The sequence below is a fragment of the Rhinoderma darwinii genome, chromosome 2 (genome assembly GCF_050947455.1).
Source record: "Rhinoderma darwinii isolate aRhiDar2 chromosome 2, aRhiDar2.hap1, whole genome shotgun sequence".
NCBI lineage: Eukaryota > Metazoa > Chordata > Amphibia > Anura > Rhinodermatidae > Rhinoderma > Rhinoderma darwinii.
The window spans coordinates 366142539-366165916 of record NC_134688.1 but is presented as its reverse complement, the minus strand read 5'-3'; the positions used below and the strand labels follow the sequence as shown (position 1 = coordinate 366165916).

Genomic DNA, 23378 nt, shown 5'->3' with positions numbered 1-23378 from the left:
ATCAAAATTAGGATGATTTAGTTTAGGAAAAAAAAAAGACAGCTGAGGGGTGACCTAATAACTATGTATAAATACATCAAAGGTCAATGCAAAGATCTGTCTAATAATCTATTTAGGACTGTTACTATGACAAGGGGTTATCACTATGGAGACTATGGAACTCTCTGCCAGGCGACGTTACCACAGTTAATTCAGTGAAAGAGTTTGGAAGGAGCCTGGATGCCATCCTTGAAAGTAATAATATTACAAGTTATGGGAATTCAATTGCTGGAGATGGGTCGCAGATCCAGGGCTTTATTCTGATTGCCATATTTGTAGTTGTTGGGAAGGATTTGTTTTTTTGACGCATGGAACAACATTGCAGGAGATTAGGTTGAACTACGTGAACTTATGTATTTTTTCAACCTAACAAACAATGTTACTATGTTACTGTATCTGCAAGATAATCTGCGAATTGATAGCAATAGCTGTCAGGTGAATGATGGTCTGGCCAGCAGATATTTTATGTCTATGGGCACCTTGATTTCTAGAGTACCAAAGTCTAATTCCATAACTAGAAGTATGTTAAAACATATTAAATTACAAATAGATTATATGCCGAATAAACTCTAGTACCTATCAAAGCATTCATGATTTAAGTATTCATATAGGCAGGACAGTTCGTGTTTGTGAAGACCAGACTACGTTGTATACAGACATTTTATTATACAAGTTTTTATAAATCGCATTCAACAATATGAATTCATAAAAACCTCCATGAACTTGGGCATTACATACTTGAAAAGAACTACCTTGTATTATGTGCTGATACAGTTAGCAGGATTGTATGTAGAAACAGACCACTTTGGGTCCGTGGAATCTCCTTTGGCCCGAACTCCCTACTTTAAAGAAGAGAAGAAGGTCTGGGATTTCAGGTCAGTTTTCATGTATTCTCGTCTGGAAAATATTGTGACTGCTTGGACTGACTATTACTAAATATAACCAAACACATTTGCTTTGATATGGGGATTGCTTCTCTAATTCCCTAGTGTTCCCCTCAGCAGTGGAACCTCTCACTCCTCCTCCCAACATCTGACTTCTTTAACTCAACTAATCCTGAACACGGTTTGCTTGCCCCTCGTCACATGTGATGCTCATTTCACTAGAGACAGAGATAATCTATTTCCCATGCCTGAGTTGACATATAGACATTGAACAAGCAGTAAACTATTATTTTGGTAAGGCCTGGTTGACTCTTGTGCTTTCTGTTTCTTCTACCACTTTGTTTGTGAAAAGGCAGAAACAGGTGAAAACGTAGTGGGAGACAGGTGGGAATAGGAGCCAATGTAGTGGGAGACAGGTGGGAATAGGAGCCAATGTAGTGGGAGACAGGTGGGAATAGGAGCCAATGTAGTGGGAGACAGGTGGGAATAGGAGCCAATGTAGTGGGAGACAGATGGGAATAGGAGCCAATGTAGTGCGAGACAGGTGGGAATAGGAGCCAATGTAGTGGGAGACAGATGGGAATAGGAGCCAATGTAGTGGGAGACAGATGGGAATAGGAGCCAATGTAGTGGGAGACAGGTGGGAATAGGAGCCAATGTAGTGGGAGACAGGTGGGAATAGGAGCCAATGTAGTGGGAGACAGGTGGGAATAGGAGCCAATGTAGTGGGAGACAGATGGGAATAGGAGCCAATGTAGTGGGAGACAGGTGGGAATAGGAGCCAATGTAGTGGGAGACAGGTAGGAATAGGAGCCAATGTAGTGGGAGACAGGTGGGAATAGGAGCCAATGTAGTGGGAGACAGGTGGGAATAGGAGCCAATGTAGTGGGAGACAGGTGGGAATAGGAGCCAATGTCGTGGGAGACAGGTGGGAATAGGAGCCAATGTCGTGGGAGACAGGTGGGAATAGGAGCCAATGTCGTGGGAGACAGGTGGGAATAGGAGCCAATGTCGTGGGAGACAGGTGGGAATAGGAGCCAATGTCGTGGGAGACAGGTGGGAATAGGAGCCAATGTCGTGGGAGACAGGTGGGAATAGGAGCCAATGTCGTGGGAGACAGGTGGGAATAGGAGCCAATGTAGTGGGAGACAGGTGGGAATAGGAGCCAATGTAGTGGGAGACAGGTGGGAATAGGAGCCAATGTAGTGGGAGACAGGTGGGAATAGGAGCCAATGTAGTGGGAGACAGATGGGAATAGGAGCCAATGTAGTGGGAGACAGGTGGGAATAGGAGCCACTGTAGTGGGAGACAGGTGGGAATAGGAGCCAATGTAGTGGGAGACAGGTGGGAATAGGAGCCAATGTAGTGGGAGACAGGTGGGAATAGGAGCCAATGTAGTGGGAGACAGGTGGGAATAGGACCCAATGTAGTGAGAGACAGATGGGAATAGGAGCCAATGTAGTGGGAGACAGGTGGGAATAGGAGCCAATGTAGTGGGAGACAGGTGGGAATAGGAGCCAATATAGTGGGAGACAGGTGGGAATAGGAGCCAATGTAGTGGGAGACAGGTGGGAATAGGAGCCAATGTAGTGGGAGACAGGTGGGAATAGGAGCCAATGTAGTGGGAGACAGGTGGGAATAGGAGCCAATGTAGTGGGAGACAGGTGGGAATAGGAGCCAATGTAGTGGGAGACAGGTGGGAATAGGAGCCAATGTAGTGGGAGACAGGTGGGAATAGGAGCCAATGTAGTGGGAGACAGGTGGGAATAGGAGCCAATGTAGTGGGAGACAGGTGGGAATAGGAGCCAATGTAGTGGGAGACAGGTGGGAATAGGAGCCAATGTAGTGGGAGACAGGTGGGAATAGGACCCAATGTAGTGGGAGACAGGTGGGAATAGGAGCCAATGTAGTGGGAGACAGGTGGGAATAGGAGCCAATGTAGTGGGAGACAGGTGGGAATAGGAGCCAATGTAGTGGGAGACAGGTGGGAATAGGAGCCAATGTAGTGGGAGACAGGTGGGAATAGGAGCCAATGTAGTGGGAGACAGGTGGGAATAGGAGCCAATGTAGTGAGAGACAGATGGGAATAGGAGCCAATGTAGTGGGAGACAGATGGGAATAGGAGCCAATGTAGTGGGAGACAGGTGGGAATAGGAGCCAATGTAGTGGGAGACAGGTGGGAATAGGAGCCAATGTAGTGGGAGACAGGTGGGAATAGGAGCCAATGTAGTGGGAGACAGGTGGGAATAGGAGCCAATGTAGTGGGAGACAGGTGGGAATAGGAGCCAATGTAGTGGGAGACAGGTGGGAATAGGAGCCAATGTAGTGGGAGACAGGTGGGAATAGGAGCCACCGTTGTCTATCTCCATGCTCTACTGATGCACAAAAAAAAACCAGCAAAAAGCACACTGCTGACCTTATTAGTTTCACCCCATTCGGTGGGTGGCTATAAAAGTGATCTTGCATCACTATTCGTAAAGACATACAATTAAGGCCTAGTTCACATTTGCGTTGGAGGCCCTGTCAAAAATTACGCCAAAAAGGGCTTAAATTAAATTCAATGGGTTCAGTCGGCCGGCGCTGGCTTCCAAGGTGCAACGGAGCCAGCGCTACTGGTTATTCCTTTGTATTGCTCCTCTGACGGAGCAGAACCATCGAATGACGAGCACAGTTGTGACTATGGCCTAAGGCTTTATTCACACTACAGTGATAAAAAAACAGCCGTTAAAAAAAGGATCAACTGTCAGCTTCTCATGGCCATTTCGCATTAGTGTGTCTCCAAATTTTTAACCTATTACCGGCCATCTGACCGTTTTTAACAGCTGTTTGTCATCCGCTTGCCATCCGTTTTTCAGCCTTTAAAAAAAACTGGATGAATTTCATTCGTCAGTGTTTTTCTTGTCCCAACACCCTGAAAACACCGCAGTGCCCATGTAGATAGTGCCACAATGCCCGTTTATTGATAGCGCCCCAGTGCCCACTTTAGATAGTGCCCCAGTGCCCACTGTAAATAGTGCCCCAGTGCCCACTATAGATAGTACTTACATACAAAGCATCAGTGCCAACATAGATTGTGCCACAGTGCCCATGTAGATAGTGCCACAGTATCACCTGTAGATTGAGCCCACGTAATAGCACAGTGCCCATGTAGATAGTGCCACCCCCCCCCCCAAGGAGCGGAATTCCCAGGCAGAGCGATGCCGACACTCTGGCCGGGGAATCTCGTAATACGAAGCCCCTAACAACACTGTCCATATATGGACAGTGACGTCAGGGGCTCCTCTAGGAGCGGAATCCCCGGTCAGAGCGTTGCCGACGCTCTGGCCAGGTATTCTCACATTACAACGCCCCAAACGTCACAGTCCATATATGGACAGTGACACCAAGGGCTTTCCCAAGACAGGAGTCAATGGCCAGAGCCCTTATAAGGGCTAGGATCAGGTTTTTAACGGCCGTTAAAATGATGGCTTTCTGAAAAACGGCGGTTAAAAACTGGTCCATTGAATTCTATAGGGGCCGTCGAGCAGTGAAAACAGACGAAAATAGAACATGTTCTATTTTTTTACAGCCAGTGTTCACGGGCCGTAAAAATATGGCCATGTGAATACATACACCCATAGAACTTCATTGTTCTGAAATATGTTATATTCACACCATAGTTAAAAACTAACACTGCCACTATTTCATATTGAAAAGAATTGCATCAAAACAAAACTTCTATATGGTAAGAATTTGCTATACCTGGATTACAGAGACAAAAGTAATTTACAAATATAATCCAATGTGATGATTTCACATTACTATAATATAGGAAATAAAGCTGTACCATACAGGAGCAATAGTGTAAAATAATGCTCCATAGCCTAAAATTGTTATCAATGTTATCTATAGGACACATCCACTGCACCAGTGACATCCACAGGCTATACGAAGGTACTACGCTATAAGTATTATCACTAATGTTAAAAGTTTCTTCCAAAACACCTAATTTTCCAAAGCAGTAGATACACAGGATTTCAACATAAAAACAGATCTGCCGTGTTAATGGCTAAAATGAATTCATCATATTCAAAAATATTACCAATCCAATCAGCAAGAAAGTAGACAGTGATAGGAAACAATTTGAGTACGCAGAACTTAGAACTGAATATCTGTCTCTTTGGAGAAAAAAAATTGCTTCAGGCCTCTTTCACATGGCCGTATTTTGCTCAGTATTTTGCTTCAGTATTTGGAAGCCAAAACCAGGAAAGGAACCTAAACAGGGAAAAAAATATAAAGAAAAGATTTCCACCTCTTCCATGTTTTGGAGCCACTCCTGGTTTTGGCTTACAAATACGGATGAAAAATATTGACTAAAATACTGCCGGGTGAAGGTGGCCTAAGGCCTCATGCCCACTTCAGTTATTTTCGTCAGGATGCTATCCGTTTTTTAAACCGATAGCACCCCGACACATTCATTTCAATGAGGCCATGTACACTTCCGTTGTTTTAACGGAACCTTGCAGCCGTTCCATCAAAAATAGGACAGGTCCTACTCCTGTCCATTTTTGACGGAACAGTCTCGGCCTTTTCATTGATTTGGTCCGTGAAACAATGGACTGCACATGGAAGCAATCTGTGTGCGGTCAGTGTTTCACGGATCAGTCATTAGCAGCCGTACAACGGCCGACAGAAGTGTGTATGAGGCCTTAGGCCCCATGCCTACTTCAGTTTTTTTTGTTCAGGGTGCTATCCATTGTTGCCACGGATAGTACCCTGAACCCATTCATTTCAATGCGGCCATACACACTTCCATTGTTATAACGGAACCGTGCGGTCGTTCCGTCAAATGTAGTGCAGGTCCTACTCCTGCCCGTTTTTGATGGAACAGTCTCGGCCTTTGCATTGAATTTGGTCCGTCAAATTACGGGCTGCACACGGAAGCCATCCGTGTGCAGCCCGTGTGTGACGGGACCGCCATTAACGGCCGTACGACGGCCAACGGAAGTGTGTATGAGGCCTTAAGCTGTGTTTATCTATGGGGATCTCTGAAAAAAATAATATAATAACCACACATTTGACATGGGATTTTCGATATATATATATATATATATATATATATATATACCAATCCAATGTCATACACTTCTCATTGTTCCAGCCCAGCTTCTTTCAATGCACAATCACGCTGGAACTATGAGAAGTGTATGAAGCTTATTGGTCACTGATTGGTCAGCGTCATACACTTATCTGTACAACGCCCAGTTGGTAAAAAGTAAAAACACGCCCAGTTGGTCATTAAGAAACTAATTATCATAAATCGAAAATTGCTCATAACTTGCTCAAAAATGATCGTTTTTCAAAATAAAAACCACTGTTGTTATCTACATTACAGCGCCGATCAGATTATGTACAAGACAGGGCACTTATAATCTGGTGACAGAGCCTCTTTAAGCCCTGCCCAGTAAATAGCACAAAACACAAATTATCGTTTATTGAATTATCTAGAAGAGTAAGGAAAAAAGAAATAGTTAAATACATTTTTTAATAATGTACAAAAAAATAAAAAATATTAAAAGTTCATAAAACACTCCTTTTCCCCTAAAGTAATGTAAAAAAATAAAAAAATAAAACAATTTGTATTGCCGCGTCTGTAAAAGTTTGAACTATTAAAATATCACATTATTTAACCGCCCAGATGAACACCGATGGGAAAAAAAATCATAATGCCAGAATAAAAAGTCATCTGTACCCCAAAATAATACCAATAAAAACAACAGTATGTCCCGCAAAAAACAAGACCTCACATGGCTCCATCGACGGAAAAAAGAAGTTATAATTCTCAGAATATAGCGACACAAAACATTTTATTTTTAAAAGTAGTACATTATAACAAAAACGATATAAATTTGGTATCACCATAATTGTTCTGACCTTCTTACAAAAGTTAACATGTTATTTTTTATCGCGCGGTGAATGATGTAAAAAATTAAACCCAAAAAACAATGGCGTAAGCACAGTTTTTTTGTTCCAATTTCACTCCACAATGAACTTATTTTCAGTTTTCCAGTACATTATATGGTGTAATTAAACAAACCCTTATATGGCTATGTCGCCGGAAAAATAAAGAAATGATGGCTTTTGGAAGGCAGGGAGGAGAAAATAAAAATGTTTTAAATGGCTGCGGCACAAAGGGCGTAAATTAGCTATAGACATGAGATAAATGTCATTTAATACAAATCATTCGGATTGGTTTTCCAGTTGTCTGCTGTTAAGTGGTTACCTTCTTTCATCTAGTGAATAGACTGCCGGCAATAAAAAAGTAAACACGAGCTGCCCAGTTGGGTTTTTGGCTGTCATTTGTAACCTGTTTATGTTGTGAAAAGCAGATTCATGGCTGATCGGATGCTATAAAACGAACACTCTAGGGAGGTTTCATTTTTCCCATCTGATGATCTTTGCCCGTGCCTGGTCACGTATGTGTACAGTCCTCGGTCAGAGGTACTATCAGACACCGGACTGTTCGCCAACTGACAACTCACTTCCATCCCATGTCTATGGGTAGCTGACAGGTATGGGTCAATTCACACTTCAATTGCATCGGAGGTATACATCAGGAGTATAGTCATCCAAAGGCACTCATATTTTTTTGTGAGGTGCCTCGGTATGGAATAGCGCTGAAGACTGCGCTATTCCACACAGTTAAAAAAATGTATACCGACACTCTTTCGGCCCTCATCGGGTAAATGTGGCCTTATGGATACATTTGACTTATGCGTTGCGAGCTTTCCTGGCACATATGTCAAGCGGACAATGCAATTGAAGTATGAATTCAGTCTAAGAGAAAAGGTGAGAAGGTCATGAAACATTCTTCTAAGGCTTTGGATAAATGATATTTACGATATCTTTTCTTTCTGTTTGCTATTTTTGAGTCTGGTTTTGAATATTTGGTTTGCCTGTTTAACATTGGCTCTATACCTCCCCAATTAGGTAAGTAGTAAGCATGCATGATGTGTGGGAATAAAGCATTGTGCTTCTTACCATTGTGTTCAGCTTACCGTCATATTTAGCAAGCACTGCCTGAACATCCGCATATGCCTGCAATTCCAGCAAAGCCTCCAGCAAGTTTTCATGAATATTCACCATGCTGAGCAGAGGAAACTCTTTCATTAACTGCAAGTAAATACATTAATTAGTTAAAACAAATATATCATTACTTTCGCATTCTCATGCAATGATTCCGTTTTTCTGGTACATTACAAGCTAATCAGAGTACATTGCAGTCTGATTAGCAATTATCCAGCTCCAGAAAATGTATTTTATGCTTTGCTTGTTATTAATGGCTGGTTTTGATATATCATTTTTCAGTTTGACAATCAATAAGGCCTGTAATAAGTTACATACAAATTATTCCACGTATGATATTACTTTTAACACTTTAACGACGAAGGACGGATATATCCATCCTATGCAGGAGCTAGTTCCCGCATAAGGACGGATATATCCGTCCTCTGAGCACGCAGGTACTGCCAGGGTACCCATGCGATCAGCGGCAGGAGCACGGCTGTTATACACAGCCTGGCTCCTGCCGCAACTGCCGGAATCATAGCGTGCTCCGATTCCGGCAGTTTAACCCATTAGATGCCGCTGTCAATAGCGACAGCTGCATCTAATTTGTTTGACAGAGGGAGGGGTTTCCATGGCAGCCAGGGGCCTAACAAAGGCCCCCATGGTCTGCCTTCAGCAACTGCACTGACAGGCAATAATGATTTGGTATACTAGTGGGACAAAAAATAAAATAAAAATAGTTAAATAAAGTTTATGAAAAAAAAAAGAAAAAAAGAAAAAGATTACTGTAAAAATAAAAACACTTTTTTTTCCCCAAAAAGTGGTTTTATTTAGTAAAAGTGTAAAAAACAAATAACACATACACATATAAGGTATGGCAGCGATCGTAACGACTCGAACAATAAAATTAACACATTAATAAAACCACCGGATGAACGGCGTAAAAAAACAAAAACACTACGACAAAATTATTATTTTTTCTCCCATGACTCACATAAAAAATAAAATAAAAGTTAATTAATAAGTCCCAAGTACACCATAATAGTACTAATGAAAACGACACCCTGCCCCGCAAAAATCAAGCCCACATACGGCCACATTGACAGAAAAATAAAGAAGTTACGGCTCTTGGAATGCGGTGATGCAAAAACAAGTACATATTTTTTAAAAGGCTTTTTATTGTGCAAACGTAGGAAAACATATAAAACCTTTACATATTTGGTATCCCCGTAATCGTGCCGACCCATAGAATAAAGGTAACATGTTATTTACGCTTCACAGTAAACGGCGTAAATTTATAACGTCAAAATCAATGCTGGAATATCTGCTTATTTTCAATTCTATCCTAAAATAAAGTTAATAAAACGTAATCCATATATTATAAGCATCTAAAAATGGTGCAATTACAAAATACAACTCGTCAGGCAAAATAACAAGCCCGTAGACGGCTATGTCGACGGAATAAAATAAAAAAGTTACGACTGTTGGAATGCGACCGTGAGAAAACAAAAAATAATCCTTGGTTATTAACGCGCAAAATGGCCTGGTCATTAAGGGGTTAAGCTGACAGTTGCAATATAGCATTACAGAGGCAGATGGAGGACTTTATAAGCTTTGTTATTGGAGTTTCTGTAATCTTTTTCCACAGTCCAAACAGCCATCTAGAATTTCTTTAATCACTTTAATTGTAGTTTCGTGTTTGGAAAAAAGCACAGTGAATATTATGCATTTAGTCACAACATTTAAGTTGAATCAACGTTCAAGCGTTCTGAATGGTACTCGCACATAGGATATAGTAGATAATAGGTCTTCCCTGTAGAAAGCATTTAAATATTACTCACTGTAAAATCCCTTTCTCATTGAATTCGTTGGAAAACACAGCACCCTTGCCACTAGAAGCATGACACTAGGGAGGTAGAGAGTATTGGCTCAGTTCAGACAGGCCATACCCTTCCCTCAGACACTGGACTAATCAGTTTGTACAGAAGCAGTAGGAGAAGATGATAACCGCAGGTCCATGGTCTCGGCGAACAACGATGAAACAACCAGAACAAAAAAGTCATGGGCTGAGGAAAACAAGAGGGCAGGATGTGCGTCCCTCTATGAATCCAACAAAAAAAGGATTTTACAGTGTATACAAAAATCCAATTTTCTCGTTAAAGTCATCTGGGCAGACAGAAATCTATCTTGTACCCTTGTCAACACCAACTCTCGAACCAATGCATTGTCTACGTAAGCAAGCCATATCACCTGATCAGAAAGATGCCGTCCCCCCACCTGAAGAAGTCTCTAGTGAGGTGACACCTTCTGGCAGAAAAAGGTTTTGGAAATGCGGGGCATCTTGCCATGGTTTAGACTCGCCATGCCAGGATGGCTCAGTCTTAAAGGGTGGACGTCCGTTGTCCGTGGGGCAGTTAGGCCTCTACTTTGACATTGGAAAACTGTTGGCATCAAGAACGGTTCTGAGACAGGAGGGAACTCTTGTTACCAATAACCCCAGGGATGATTTCATCCACACGCTTGCAAAAAATGGATAGCAAAATAAAGATCAATAAGGTCCTTCTTTAAAGCAGGGTTGGCCGTCCAAGATATAACCCAAACTGAGCTGCATATCGCCACTGAATTAGATGTCGCTCCGTCAGCGAAACAGGCCCACTTAAGGGAGGCCTCACCTGAAAATTTGGAGGCATGGATAAGCTGAGGGGCCAGACCTGTCAGGTCTGCCTGTGAAGCTCCCTCTGAAATACCCTGGTGAAGCTGTTTAGCCCAGACGAAGCAGGCTTTGCTAACCAAGGAAGTGGTAAATGCTAGACATAGGGTAGACCTTGCCACCACAAACACAGATCTAGTCAACAAATCAAATCTGTTGTCAAGAGAATCGCTAAGGAATGCCGCATTTGACAGCAGTAGGGTAAGGTGATGCTCTTGGACAGTCCTGTGGTGCTGTGTCCCGCCAGACAGGAGGCGAAGGATTCCAGGGGAGCAGACTAAAGCAGGTCTCACACGCCCTGAGGATGGCGCAGGATGATAGGAGAAGCATCTCACCATCAGGTGATTGACTAGGCTGGCAATCCAGGCTGAAAGTCACCATGAAGCTAAAGGAAAAATAAAAGCAAAAATAAAAAAGTTCAGCAGACCTGAGGAGCAGGTCGCGTTTGCCTCGTATGGACACAAAAGCTGATTAATTCAGTGTCTGTGGGAAGGGTAAGGTCTACCGGGGCGGAGCCAACACTCTTTTCCTACCCATTATCAGCCTCCAAGTGGCAAGAGCTTATGCCCACGATGCAGTATTTTCCAATAAAATTAATGAGAAATATATTTTTATAAAACTTTATAAACTATAAACTTTTTTTGGGTCAAACTTTTACTTTCAAATTTTAACATAAAGGGCATTGGAATAATCCTGTGAAAAATTGATAGGTACATATTAGACCATGCCTAAGGCACAGCCTAAAATCTATATAAAAAAAAAATCTTCCGTAACAAAACGTTGCATACAACTTCCTTTAGAGAATTCTACAACATGTAATGTTTTCACAGAAATTTACCACGAAACAGCTAGTGAGACTCACACCAAGAAGCGCAGGTGGGACGAACAACTAATACTTACATCTCTCATTATTTTTACAGCTTCTCGGACTCTTCCTAATTTTCTTGCACACATGGCTAATCTTCTCTTTGTGTAAACCAACACGTTCATATCCCTCTCTATATACAGAAAGACATAATTGTACAAAATATCTAGCTTCAGTTTAAAATACACCGACATCCAACACACAAACAAACGCAATATGAAATATTTTATATGATGTTCCACCTTTAAATGGTAACTAAACGTTCAACAAACTTCTGACATGTCATAGCGATATGTCAGAATATTTCATTGGTGAGGGTCCGAGCACTGAGACCCCCACCAACTACTAAAATAATGCGGCAGATGTGCTCACGTGAGCGCTGAGCCGCTTCGTTTCAGTTCGGCTTTTTCCGGAAAGCCGATGTATCGGAGTACGGGCTCATAGACTTTCTATGGAGTCTGTACACCGCTACATTGATTTCCAGAAAAAGCCGAACGGAAACGAATAGGCTGAGCGCTCACATGAGCACTTCTGAAGCTTCGTTTTAGCGATTTGTGGGGGTCTCAGTGTTCAGACTCCCACCAATCAAAACTTCTGACATGTCACTATAACATGTCAGAAGTTTATTGAACGTTTAGTTGCCCTTTAAAGAATGTTAAAAACAAAATATCGAAGAGTTGCATAAATAACAAGCCCCTTATCGGAATAAACCTGCTGTCAATGCAAAGAGCATGAATGCAATAGTCCGCAGGACACATAGGCCATCAGGTTATTAGCTTCCACTGCTTAAGGAAAGGACAATACATCGTGGCGTTGATTTACATGCAATTCACTGATATATTTAAAAAAACTCATGTTTTTCCTATAATTCTACTAGTCATATGTTACATGTACATATGCATTTCTTGTTCTAATTTGTAGTACAGTATGTGTGTGTGTATATATATATATATATATATATATATATATATATACACACATATATACATATATGCATACATACAGATGTGTATATATATATATATATATATGTATATACATATATATACACACACACACCTTTATTTAACTCCGAAGGTTGAACATATGACACAACCTATTAATGACCAGGCAACAACATATATTTTTTTTTTTAAACAAAAGGTAAAATAGAAAAAAAACAGCAATGGTAATATGAATATAGCATTTTGTTGCAAAGGCATACATAATAAAAGGTAATTCAACTTGAAATGTAATTGTAAGCAATGACTATACAGGATGCGCTCACATATATCAGTTGCATCAGCATCAGTTTTTTCACTCGGTGATAAAAACTGATTCAAAAGTGGATGCAAAAATGTATCAGGCTAAGTTCACACTAGTGTTCGCATACGTTTACCTCTCTTCCATCAGAGGAAGAGAGGATCAAAACACTAAACGGAAAGCAACGGTTCCGTTAGAATTACCATTGATTTCGATGGTAATTCTTTTGTTTTAGTTGCTCTCCGTTTGTCTCCGTTCTCTAGGTTTCCGTGTTTTTTGAACGGGAACAAAAGTTCTGCAGACTGCACTTTTGTTTCCGTTCAAAAAAACGGAAACCTAGAGAACGGAGACAAACGGAGAGCAACTAAAACAAAAGAATTACCATCTAAATAAATGGTAATTCTAACGGAACCGTTGCTTTCCGTTTAGTGTTTTGATCCTCTCTTCCTCTAATGGAAGAGAGGTAAACGTATGCGAACACTAGTGTGAAAGATGCCTCACTTGCTATCAGGCTTTTTCACAGTTTTTTACTACAAAACTATCAGTTGTCATCGGTTGTCGTTGTCGTTAATGGTCAGCAGTTTTTACCATCCGTTCTTAACATCAGTTTTTACCACAATGGTCCACCAAAAAGGTAGTCTAGGGTCTCACAATGCGCCAATTTGATCAGAGTGGTGCATAGTTTGTGAAAGATTGGATACATGTAGCCCCCTGTAACTAGCACCACACAGCCCGCTGCACATTGCACCACACAACCCCCTTCAAATAGCACCACACAGCCCCCGGGAGACAGCGCCACACAGCCCCCGGGAGGCAGCGCCACACAGCCCCCGTGAGACAGCGCCACACAGCCCCCGGGAGACAGCGCCACACAGCCCCCGGGAGACAGCGCCACACAGCCCCCGGGAGACAGCGCCACACAGCCCCCGGGAGACAGCGCCACACAGCCCCCTGGAGACAGCGCCACACAGCCCCCTGGAGACAGCGCCACACAGCCCCCTGCAGACAGCGCCACACAGCCCCCTGCAGACAGCGCCACACAGCCCCGTAGAGAGCACCACACAGCCCCGTAGAGAGCGCCACACAGCCCCGTTTAGGTAGAGCCACAGAGCCCCCTCTGTAGATAGTGACACCTACCCCCCTGTAGATAGAATTCCCGGCCATAGCGTCGGCTGATCTCTGGCCAGCGATTCCGCTCCAGGAGGAGCCACTGACATCACTATCCATATATGGACAGTGACGCAAGGGGCTCCTACTGGAGTGGAATCCCCAGCCACGGCTTGGCCGATGCTGGCTGGGGATTCCGCTCCTAAAGGGAGTGCCAATGGTGCTATCTACAGGGGGGCGTGGATGACACTCTCTTCGACAGGGGGATTCTGGTCCAGCGGAATCCCCGGTCAGACTGTCAGAAACTCTCTGGCCGGGGAATCCCACGCCGGGTGCTGCCGGAAGGTGCAGAGGCACCCAGCATTCAAGCGGTGAATAGTGCATTAAGATAGGATACGGTACCGGACCTACCAGGGAGCCGGACACAAAAACGCTGCCAGTAAAGTTTTTAGATCCAGCTCCTGAACAGGTCCGGAGCCACAACAATGTCCCATGTGCCAGAACAGATCCCATAGAAACCTATGGGATCCATTCTAGCATCAGTTTCCCTCCGTCTTTTCTGCAACACGGTGGAGGAAGACCGACAGGGGCAACGGATATATGTGAACGGCTCCTAAGAAGATATTGTCAAACATCTGTTATAGAGTGTTCTTAACTTAACTTAACAAGCATATCATTGTGTTTCTCCAGTAAGATCGCACAAGCAGCACATTAGCAGAGCACTTCACCCTTCCCTTGTATTAGAATGTTATCACACAGGGATTTTGAAAGTCCAGAAGCACAGGTTATTTCTCATCCAGAGAGAGCAATTATAAGCCAAACATCTGACTGTATCTACTCACTGTACTGTGCTTCATGCTGTGAGCCCAGGTGTTGGGTTTGCTGAGACTTCTTGTATGCCGATTCAGCAGCTTTAAGCGCTTGTTGGAACAACCTCTCTGCATCAGAAATTGTTGTTGCTTCTTCCTCAGCCAACAAAATGTACGCGGTGGCAGAACTGTGTGTGGAATTAACAGCTGTAAGAGCCTGAATGACAAAGCAAGACATACCTAAAGCAGTAATTTGCTTAAAGAATCCCTAATTTTTTAGGCGACTTTTTAGAATTAGCTTTCAATTGTGTGTACATAAGGAAGAGCACAATTTCTGGCCATTATATGACTTGTATTCTGCATTATTAGCACTGCGGGTTCTCTCTCTAAGTATTCCCTGAGGTTGTGGGCGGAGCCTAACTGCAATCAGGTCTTCCAAGCACAGCACTCACAAAGCAGAGGACATCCTGCTCTCCCATCTATACCTATCGTAGATACACTATATGGACAAAAGAATTGGGACACGCCTCAAAATCATTACATTCAGGTGCTTCATTCGGTCCCATTGCCACAGGTGTATACAATGAAGCACTTAGCCATGCAGTCTGCCTTTACACAAACATTTGTGAAAGAATGGGTCATTCTAAAGAGCTCACTTGATTAGAAAATGGTACTGTAATAGGATGCCACCATTGCAACAAGTCAGTTGGTGAAACGTATTCCCTCCTAGATATTACATGATCAACTGTGAGTGGTATTATTGTCAAGTGGAAGCGTTTAGGAGCCACAGAAACTCGTAGACCACGTAAAGTTACAGAGCGGGGTCCCCAGGTACTGAGGCGCGTAGCGCATAAAAGTCACCAACGCTCCGCTGACCCAATAACTGCAGAGCTCCAAACCTCCTCTGGATTTAACATCCACACAAAAACAGGAGCTTCAGGGCATGAGTTCCCATGGCCGAGCAGCTGGATGCAAGCCTTACATCACCAAGTACAATGCCAAGCGCCAGATGGAGTGGTATAAAGCACAACGCCACTGGAAAAGTGTTTTGTGGAGTGATGATTTACCCTTCTCTATCTGGAGTCTGATGGACAAGTCTGGGTTTGGTGAATGCCAGGAGAACTTTACCTGCCTGACTGCATTGTGCCAAGTGTAAAGTTTGGTGGAGGAGGGATAATGCTATAGGGTTGTTTTTCAGGGGTTGGCCTAGGCCCCTTAGTAGCCTCAAACTTTGTGGGAAAAGTTTAGGGAAGACTCTTCTCAGTTCCAGCAGGACTGTGCCCCAGTGCACAAGGCAAGGTCCATAAAGGCATGGTTGGCTAAGTTTGGTGTGGAAGAACTTGACTGGCCCACACAGAGGCCTGACCTCAACCCCATTGAACACTTTTGGGATGAACTAGAACGAAGATTGCGAGCCAGGCCCTCTCGTCCAACATCAATGTCATGTGTACTCAGAATCCTGACACTTCTGAATCTTTTCTGTGAGATTTCCAGCAAGGGAAACAAAATCTCGTTTACCTCGTAATCTCGCGAGATTACGCGTGGCTTGCTGTAATCTCACTGAAAGGATTCAGAAGTGTCAGGATTCTGAGTACACATGACGTCCAGGCTGGCGGTCATGTATATTCATTATCAGGACACTTGTGTATGTGGCTGCACATCATTCTAGTAAGAACACTGTGTGCTGTGTAAATGAATGGAGAGGAGTGTATGATGCCGACTGGTCACTGATTGGTCAGCATCATACATGTAAACACGCCCAGTTAAAAACACAATACACGCCCAGTTGGACATGCGAATAAAAACACGCCCAGTTGTCCATTTCAAAGCTCATTTGCATATATATATATATATATAAAATAGCTCATAACTTGGCCAAAAATGAACGTTTAAAAAAAAAACAAAAACGTTCCTGTTATCTACATTGCAGCGCCGATCACATGCAATAGGAGATAGGGATTTGAGAATCTGGTGACAGAGCCTCTTTAAATGAAAGCAACAAAAAGAAATAGGCACTTTAGTGTACATTAAAATTTTTATATAAAATTACATTTATATTTATTTAAACCCTTTTCCATACTTAGATGTTATTGTTTTTAATTCCAGGCCGAAAGCCTGAAACTGCATGGCTGCCAGGTTTTAATGACAAGCTTTCCTTCTCTGATTTTTGACAGCTGCAGTGTTGTCATGAAAATCCTGTGTGGGTACAAAGCACAAAAAACATCTACTGTATGTCCACACAAACGCTCATATAGGTCAACTTCTAGACAGGAACAACAACAGAAATAGTTGTATTTGGTCATTTAGATCCACAATAGGTTGCAATGAAAACATTACACCTGACAAAAATCAAAAAGGGATGTTTTGTCATCAGCATTTCTCAATACGGCAGCCGGATCATATCTCAGCATAAAAGTATGATATTAAAAAAACAGTTTCACATTTTATGTAAAGTAGGTCTTCTATAAATATATTCTGAGCGTGACCTTCCCCAGTTTATTACTTACTCATTAGATACTTCTAGAGCTTGGTACGCAGCTTTCACTCTAGAATGAGGGCTTCTTTCACGCCATGCTTTCTGCATAACTATTAAGTAAGGAAAATAGAAAATGTTCATTTACGAGCAGAATATAAAACTAAGCGACCTAGTCCTTAGATAACTGTATGAGCAGTGGTCCCATGTACTCGAAAACATCCTAATGGCTTAATTATACAATAAGAATTCATTCTGCAGTGAAAAATTAATTATTATTAACGTAACAGTCAATGGAATAGAGGTCACCCACCATACATTGGTGAGTACACTAACTATTCTAAGAAAATATGGTTCTAGAGATTAATATTTTAAATGTTAACTTTAACATTGTGCTATATTTCCTTTGTAAGGAGTTTTATGAGACCCGGGTCTATTTCGAAAAAGGCCTTTACTTACAGGACGTCAGAAAAAAAATAAAAAAATGAATTATACTAAAAGTACTGAAAAAGACTCTTTCCTGCTCGTTGCCACGCACCAGTCCTACATACAGTAACGTCACACCCATTGAGACTGACAGCAGGACAAGGCGTGGGCTGCAGTGCTGGAAAGAGGCTTTTTCAAGATCGGGAGCATATGGAGAATAGTTCTGTTTTCCCACGTCAGTAAAGGGGTGTTCCAAAATCCATTTGGAAATTGAAAAACTCAATTATTATCGCTTTATCTTATGTTTCAAATTAATTTCAAATGCACACAGCACAGTAAGGTCATGCAGAAAACATGATTGAAAATATTTTGGTCCTCCTGGTCCTTTATCAATGGAACTCATTTTGCAAATACAATTAATACGATTTCTGTTTAGGTCCCAAGCGCACTAAAGCCATTGTTTCTAGGCTGAAGCCCCGGATGGAAATATTTTCTTTAATCATTATGTGTTTTCATGAATGCCATATACAGTCCCAAACTACAGTTAATAAATACTATGATAGAGGCAATAAAAACAAATACAAATACAGAAGCAGGTCCAATAAATGACAGATTTCCTTCTTTTGGAACCCATTATCTTAGTACCACAGACAGAACGGCTGGATTTTAAGCGATAATGGCCAGATTTAGAACTCCTGCAGGGATGAGCGATCATTCCCAATCCCCATCTAATCTTAGTCCATATTGCTTGTAAAAATACTTTCTAGTTACTGTGTGGAAAATGTTTGAGTTTTCCTGCGGAGACAAAATATTAGTCTTGGCTTCACATGGGACACAATAAAGCCTTTTTGGTGAAGCAAAAGAACATTACTCCAACAGTCAGCCACTAGCTGAAAGCGAACGTCTCCCGGACATGACAAATGAATCCACACGAGCCTCTGAATGACCAATGCCCAGGTAAAAGGATTAATGATCTCCGTGATTTATTATGCAAACAAAAGAAATAAAACTAGAATGAGCCACAGACTTGACATTCTCTCACGGACAGAAGTGTAACAATGAAATACCCATCATCTATGTACATGTGGCCTCTGGAGCACAAAATAATAGGAAATGTGGAAACCCAAGACTTGCATGAATAGCTGATGAATATTTGAATGGTAAGAAATATGTATATGCCTATAATTCCAGGTAACATGAAATAATTCATGAACAAAAATATGATTTACACAGTAAATGGCTTTGGGGTAATATAACTTAATGATTAACTTTTATGGTGGGAACAAAAGAAAACAGCAATCCTGCCATGTTTCTTTCCTTTTAAAATGTGTGCTGTTTGCTGTGCAGCATGAACAACATGTGACATTATTCTATGGGTCTCTCTACAATTGCGGCGATACCAAATATGTAGAGATTTTTTTTTTATTAGCACATTTCATGGAAAAAAAATATTTTTATGTTGTCGCATTCCAAGAGTTATAACTTTTTAGTTTTCCGTCGATGTTGCTGTATGTGGGCTTGATTTTTGCAGGACAAGACATATTATTTAATAGAACCATTGGGGTGCATATAAATTGTTGATTTACCTATATGAATTTATTGGGGGTAAAAAAAGCAGATTCAGGGTTTTTTTTACTTGTTTTTTTTATTACAAAGTTCACCGTGCAGCTTAAAGAGGCTCCGTCGCCACATTATAAGTGCCGTATCTCCTACATACATATAATGTAGGCGACAACAGTGCTTTTTATTTAGAAAAACAATCTATTTTTACCACTTTATGAGCGATTTTTAGCTTTATGCAAATTAGTTTCTTAATGCCCAACTGGGCGTGTTTTTACTTTAGACCAAGTGGGCGTTGTACAGAGAAGTGTATGACGCTGTCCAATAAGTGACTAATCAGTGTCCTACACTTCTCTGCATTCATGTAATCAACACATAGTGATCCTGCATTTTTCCCTATGTGCTGTCACATACACCCACATTAACGTTACTGAAGGGTCTTAACAGTGAATAGACATCACCTCCAGCAAGGATGGGATGTCTATTCACAATCCCGACACTTCGGTAACGTTTGTGTGGGACTTACAGAACAGCAAGCGTAATCTGGCGAGATCTCGCTGTAAATGACAGCACAGCGTGATCTCGATGTGCTGTAAGTCCCACACAAACGTTACTGAAGTGTCGGGATTGTGAATAGACATCCTGTCCTTGCTGGAGGTGATGTCTATTCACTGTCAAGACACTTCAGTAACGTTAATGTGGGTGTATGTGACAGCACATAGTGAACAATGCAGGATCACTATGTGCTGATTCACTGATTGGTCAGCGTCATACACTTCTCTCCACAACGCCCACTTGGTCAAAAGTAAAAACACGCCCAGTTGGGCATTAAGAAAGTCATTAGCATAAAGCTTAAAATCGCTCATAACTTGGTGAAAATAGATCGTTTTTCTAAATAAAAAAACACTGCTGTCATCTACATTATAGCGCCGATCTCATTATGTAAGAGATAGGGCACTTATAATGTGGTGACAGAGCCTCTTTAAACTGCACGGTGAACTTTGTAATAAAAGATAGGGCACTTATAATGTGGTGACAAATATGGTAAAAAATATATATATTTTTTACTGTAAACACTTTTTTTTTCTATTAAATTTTATTAAAAACTTTGTCTAATGATTTTTTTCTAGTCCAACTAGAGGACTTCAAAATACGGTCCTTTGATCGCTTCCATAATGCTTTGGTATACTCAGTGCATATAACCATGGCAGGCTTGGGAGCTTTTTTTAGGATTCCGGTTGGCAGGGCAAACCATCCCCCCTGTGCCCCTTTGAATGTGTAGTGGGGCACCGTTGGGGTGACATAGGGAGCCCCACTTTCCTGTAGCCACTTTGCTATGGACCGTGTCATTTAAGGGGTTAAATGGCTGGTATCTGAGTTATCTCTGATTCCGGCCGTTGCAGCGGGATGTTGGCTGTATATTACTGTAGGCACCGGCTGCGAATAGCACGGGCCAGCACCTGTGCCATCCAATGGGAGTACCATTATGTCCTATTGCGGTCAAAGATGACAATTAGTACATAATGCTTTGTGCGATTGGGTTAACACTGTACATAAATACAGTCTTCCTTCAGTATAGAAACGTGGCAACATGTGAAAGACCTTACTAATGGATGCAACCAAATGGAAAATAATGAATTTATACACATCATTTTAAAAAATTATGCAGCCTGATCAATACTAATTTCAACAATTTGTTTTCCTCCATGATGAAATGCCTAAAGTTTTTTCTTAAAGGGGTTTTCCAGCCACTAAAAATTGATGGCCTATCCTCAGGATAGGCCATCAATAGCTGATCGGCTGAGGTCCGACTCCCGGGACCCCTGCCGATCAGCGGTTTTGAAGGGGGTGCAGCGCTCGTACGAATTTTCGAAACGCATTTAGCAGAAATTCACAGGTATTGCAGCCTTCTTCTACCATTGAAGTGAATTGGAGAAAAGGCTGCAAAAGCTGTGAAACGCTGCTAAATGCGGGAGCAAGCAGAAATGAAGGGAAAGCAGAGCTCGTACGAGCGCTGCACCCCCTTCAAAACAGCTGATCGGCAGGGGTTCCGGGAGTCGTACCCTGACCCATCAGCTATTGATAGCCTATCCTGAGGACAGGCCATACATTTTTACTGGCTGGAAAACCATTTTAATATTTAAAATTACTGAATAAACTGAAGCAACAACTACTTTCTGGTTCCAATAATTTTTAAAACCATTTCAAAATCATTTAGACCATTGTGGACAGTGAATTAGGACAACGTCTGTACAGCATTGTAGATTATTGTGGCGCTATATAAGTAACAGAAATAAATAAAAAATCAAATTTAAAGCTCAAATCAGAATTTAGGGTTCGTCTGCACATTAGAGAACAAAATTGATCCCCTACTGCAACATAAAACCTAATAATACATGTAATTTTTTCACAATCAGGGAGCATGGTTTGTTTTCAAAGGACAAATCCAGTTAAAATAACCTACTGATATGTCATAGATACAATATATTTTGGAGCTGGTCTGTCGGTATTTGTGCCCATTCAGCCAAAAGATAAGTTGTGACATCAGGAACTGATGTTGGGTAAAGGTCTGCCTCGCAATTGGCATTCCAATTAATCCCAAAGGGATTTTGATGGGGGTTGAGGTCAGGACTCTGTACAGGTCACTTGAGTTCCTCCATACCAAACTCATCAGACTATGTCTTTATGGACCTCGCTTTGTGCACAGGGACACAGTTATGCTGGAACAGAAAGGGCCTTCCACAAACTGTTGACACAGAGTAGCATACAATTGTATACCCTCCTCACTTGCATTAGATGCAAAACGTTATTGGATTTAATAAGGATTCAGGCACAAAATCAATGCCTAAATTCTTATCAAATCCTGAACGTGTGAACATGGTGAACAAAACAGAAAACATGAAACCCCTACCTGCATCAGATGAACGCAAGGAGTCAGAGGCACAAGTAAAAAATGTCTGGTGGTCCTGTGCAGACAGATTCATGTCATAATATGTGAGCGGCTCCTTGCCAGTCACCCAGATATATCTATAAAACATGACAAAGAGCAAAGCAAAAGTCATTCAGAGAAAGAGAAAGCGTTAATATATTGAAGATTATAGGACAATCATTGCAATGAAAAAAAATAGCCCAAACAAGCTGTTCTCTTATTAAAAATTTTTTAGTAACTGGTCTACACTCCTAATATCTACTAGCCCAAATAGTATCATCCGGTTATTTATGTCGTAGGCATCAATAAACATGTCTTCCTTCCAAGCGAAAACACACACACACACACAAGTCCTTCTCAATGAATTAGAATATCAAAAAGTTAATTTATTTCAGTAGTTCAATTCAATAAGTGAAACTCATACATTATATAGATTCATTACACGCAGCATTTTTTTATTTTAATCTTGATGATTATGGATAACAGTTAATGAAAACCCAAAATTTAGTGTCTCAGAAAATTAGAATATTATATAAGCCCAATTTCAAAAAATTATTTTTAATACCGAAATGTTGGCCTACTGAAAAGTATGTCCCGTATATGCCCTCAATACTTGGTCGGGGCTCTTTTTGCATAAATTACTGCTTCAATGCGGCGTAGCATGGAGGCGATCAGCCTGTGGCACTGCTGAGGTGTTATGGAACACAGTGGACACAAAAATATAAATACAATACCATCCTACCCAGTTTGCCACCTACCCCAAAATCACCACACAATGCTAAAAATAAATGAATATATTACACATAAATAACCCCCATAGTCATGGATCGTGAAGCTGCCTGTGGTTAATATAAAGTGTGATAGCGGTTACTAAGAAAGATCTCCTATATTGTTTCCTTCTTGTTGTTTTTGTTGGAAAATCCTTCTTAACATTCATAATACAAAATCTGAAGCAATTTAACGCATAACACGACAAATCAATAGATCATGATAGCTCAAGGGACCAAGCCGACATGTCCTTCCAGCAAATGCGGTCTATATAGTTTACCCGGGGTTGTTCCAGTTACCTTCTTTGGGGGATTAAAAGTATTGTGAATTGCTCTAAAACAATATTTGGAGGCAGCAGTCCTCCACCTTTATAAAGTCTTATCATCAGTGTGTGTAAAAGTTATTTTCAAGCCATTTCTCAATGGAGAGATTTATCATTTCTTATTACATGTCCACCATTGACTTGCTAGTGATATCCAGACAGCTAGTGCTGGAACAAATTAGCAGCTATGAGTCTAG

General features: G+C 41.5%; 1 protein-coding gene across 8 annotated transcripts in view; it reads right to left on the bottom strand.

Annotated features, from left to right (window-relative positions):
• ST7L (suppression of tumorigenicity 7 like) overlaps window positions 1-23378 on the bottom strand; it is a 245254-nt gene that overhangs the window by 179811 nt on the left and 42065 nt on the right. For all 8 annotated transcript variants that reach the window (XR_012881529.1, XM_075853863.1, XM_075853860.1 and 5 more), the window contains 5 exons: window positions 22074-22189; window positions 17211-17289; window positions 14737-14891; window positions 11581-11678; window positions 7961-8075 (listed from right to left, as the gene is read on the bottom strand). Coding sequence is in view for 7 of the 8 variants with exons in the window: in XM_075853863.1 (XP_075709978.1) it covers window positions 7961-8075; window positions 11581-11678; window positions 14737-14891; window positions 17211-17289; window positions 22074-22189 (563 nt within the window). In the remaining variant the exon portion in view is untranslated. The remainder of the gene's footprint in view (window positions 1-7960; window positions 8076-11580; window positions 11679-14736; window positions 14892-17210; window positions 17290-22073; window positions 22190-23378) is intronic.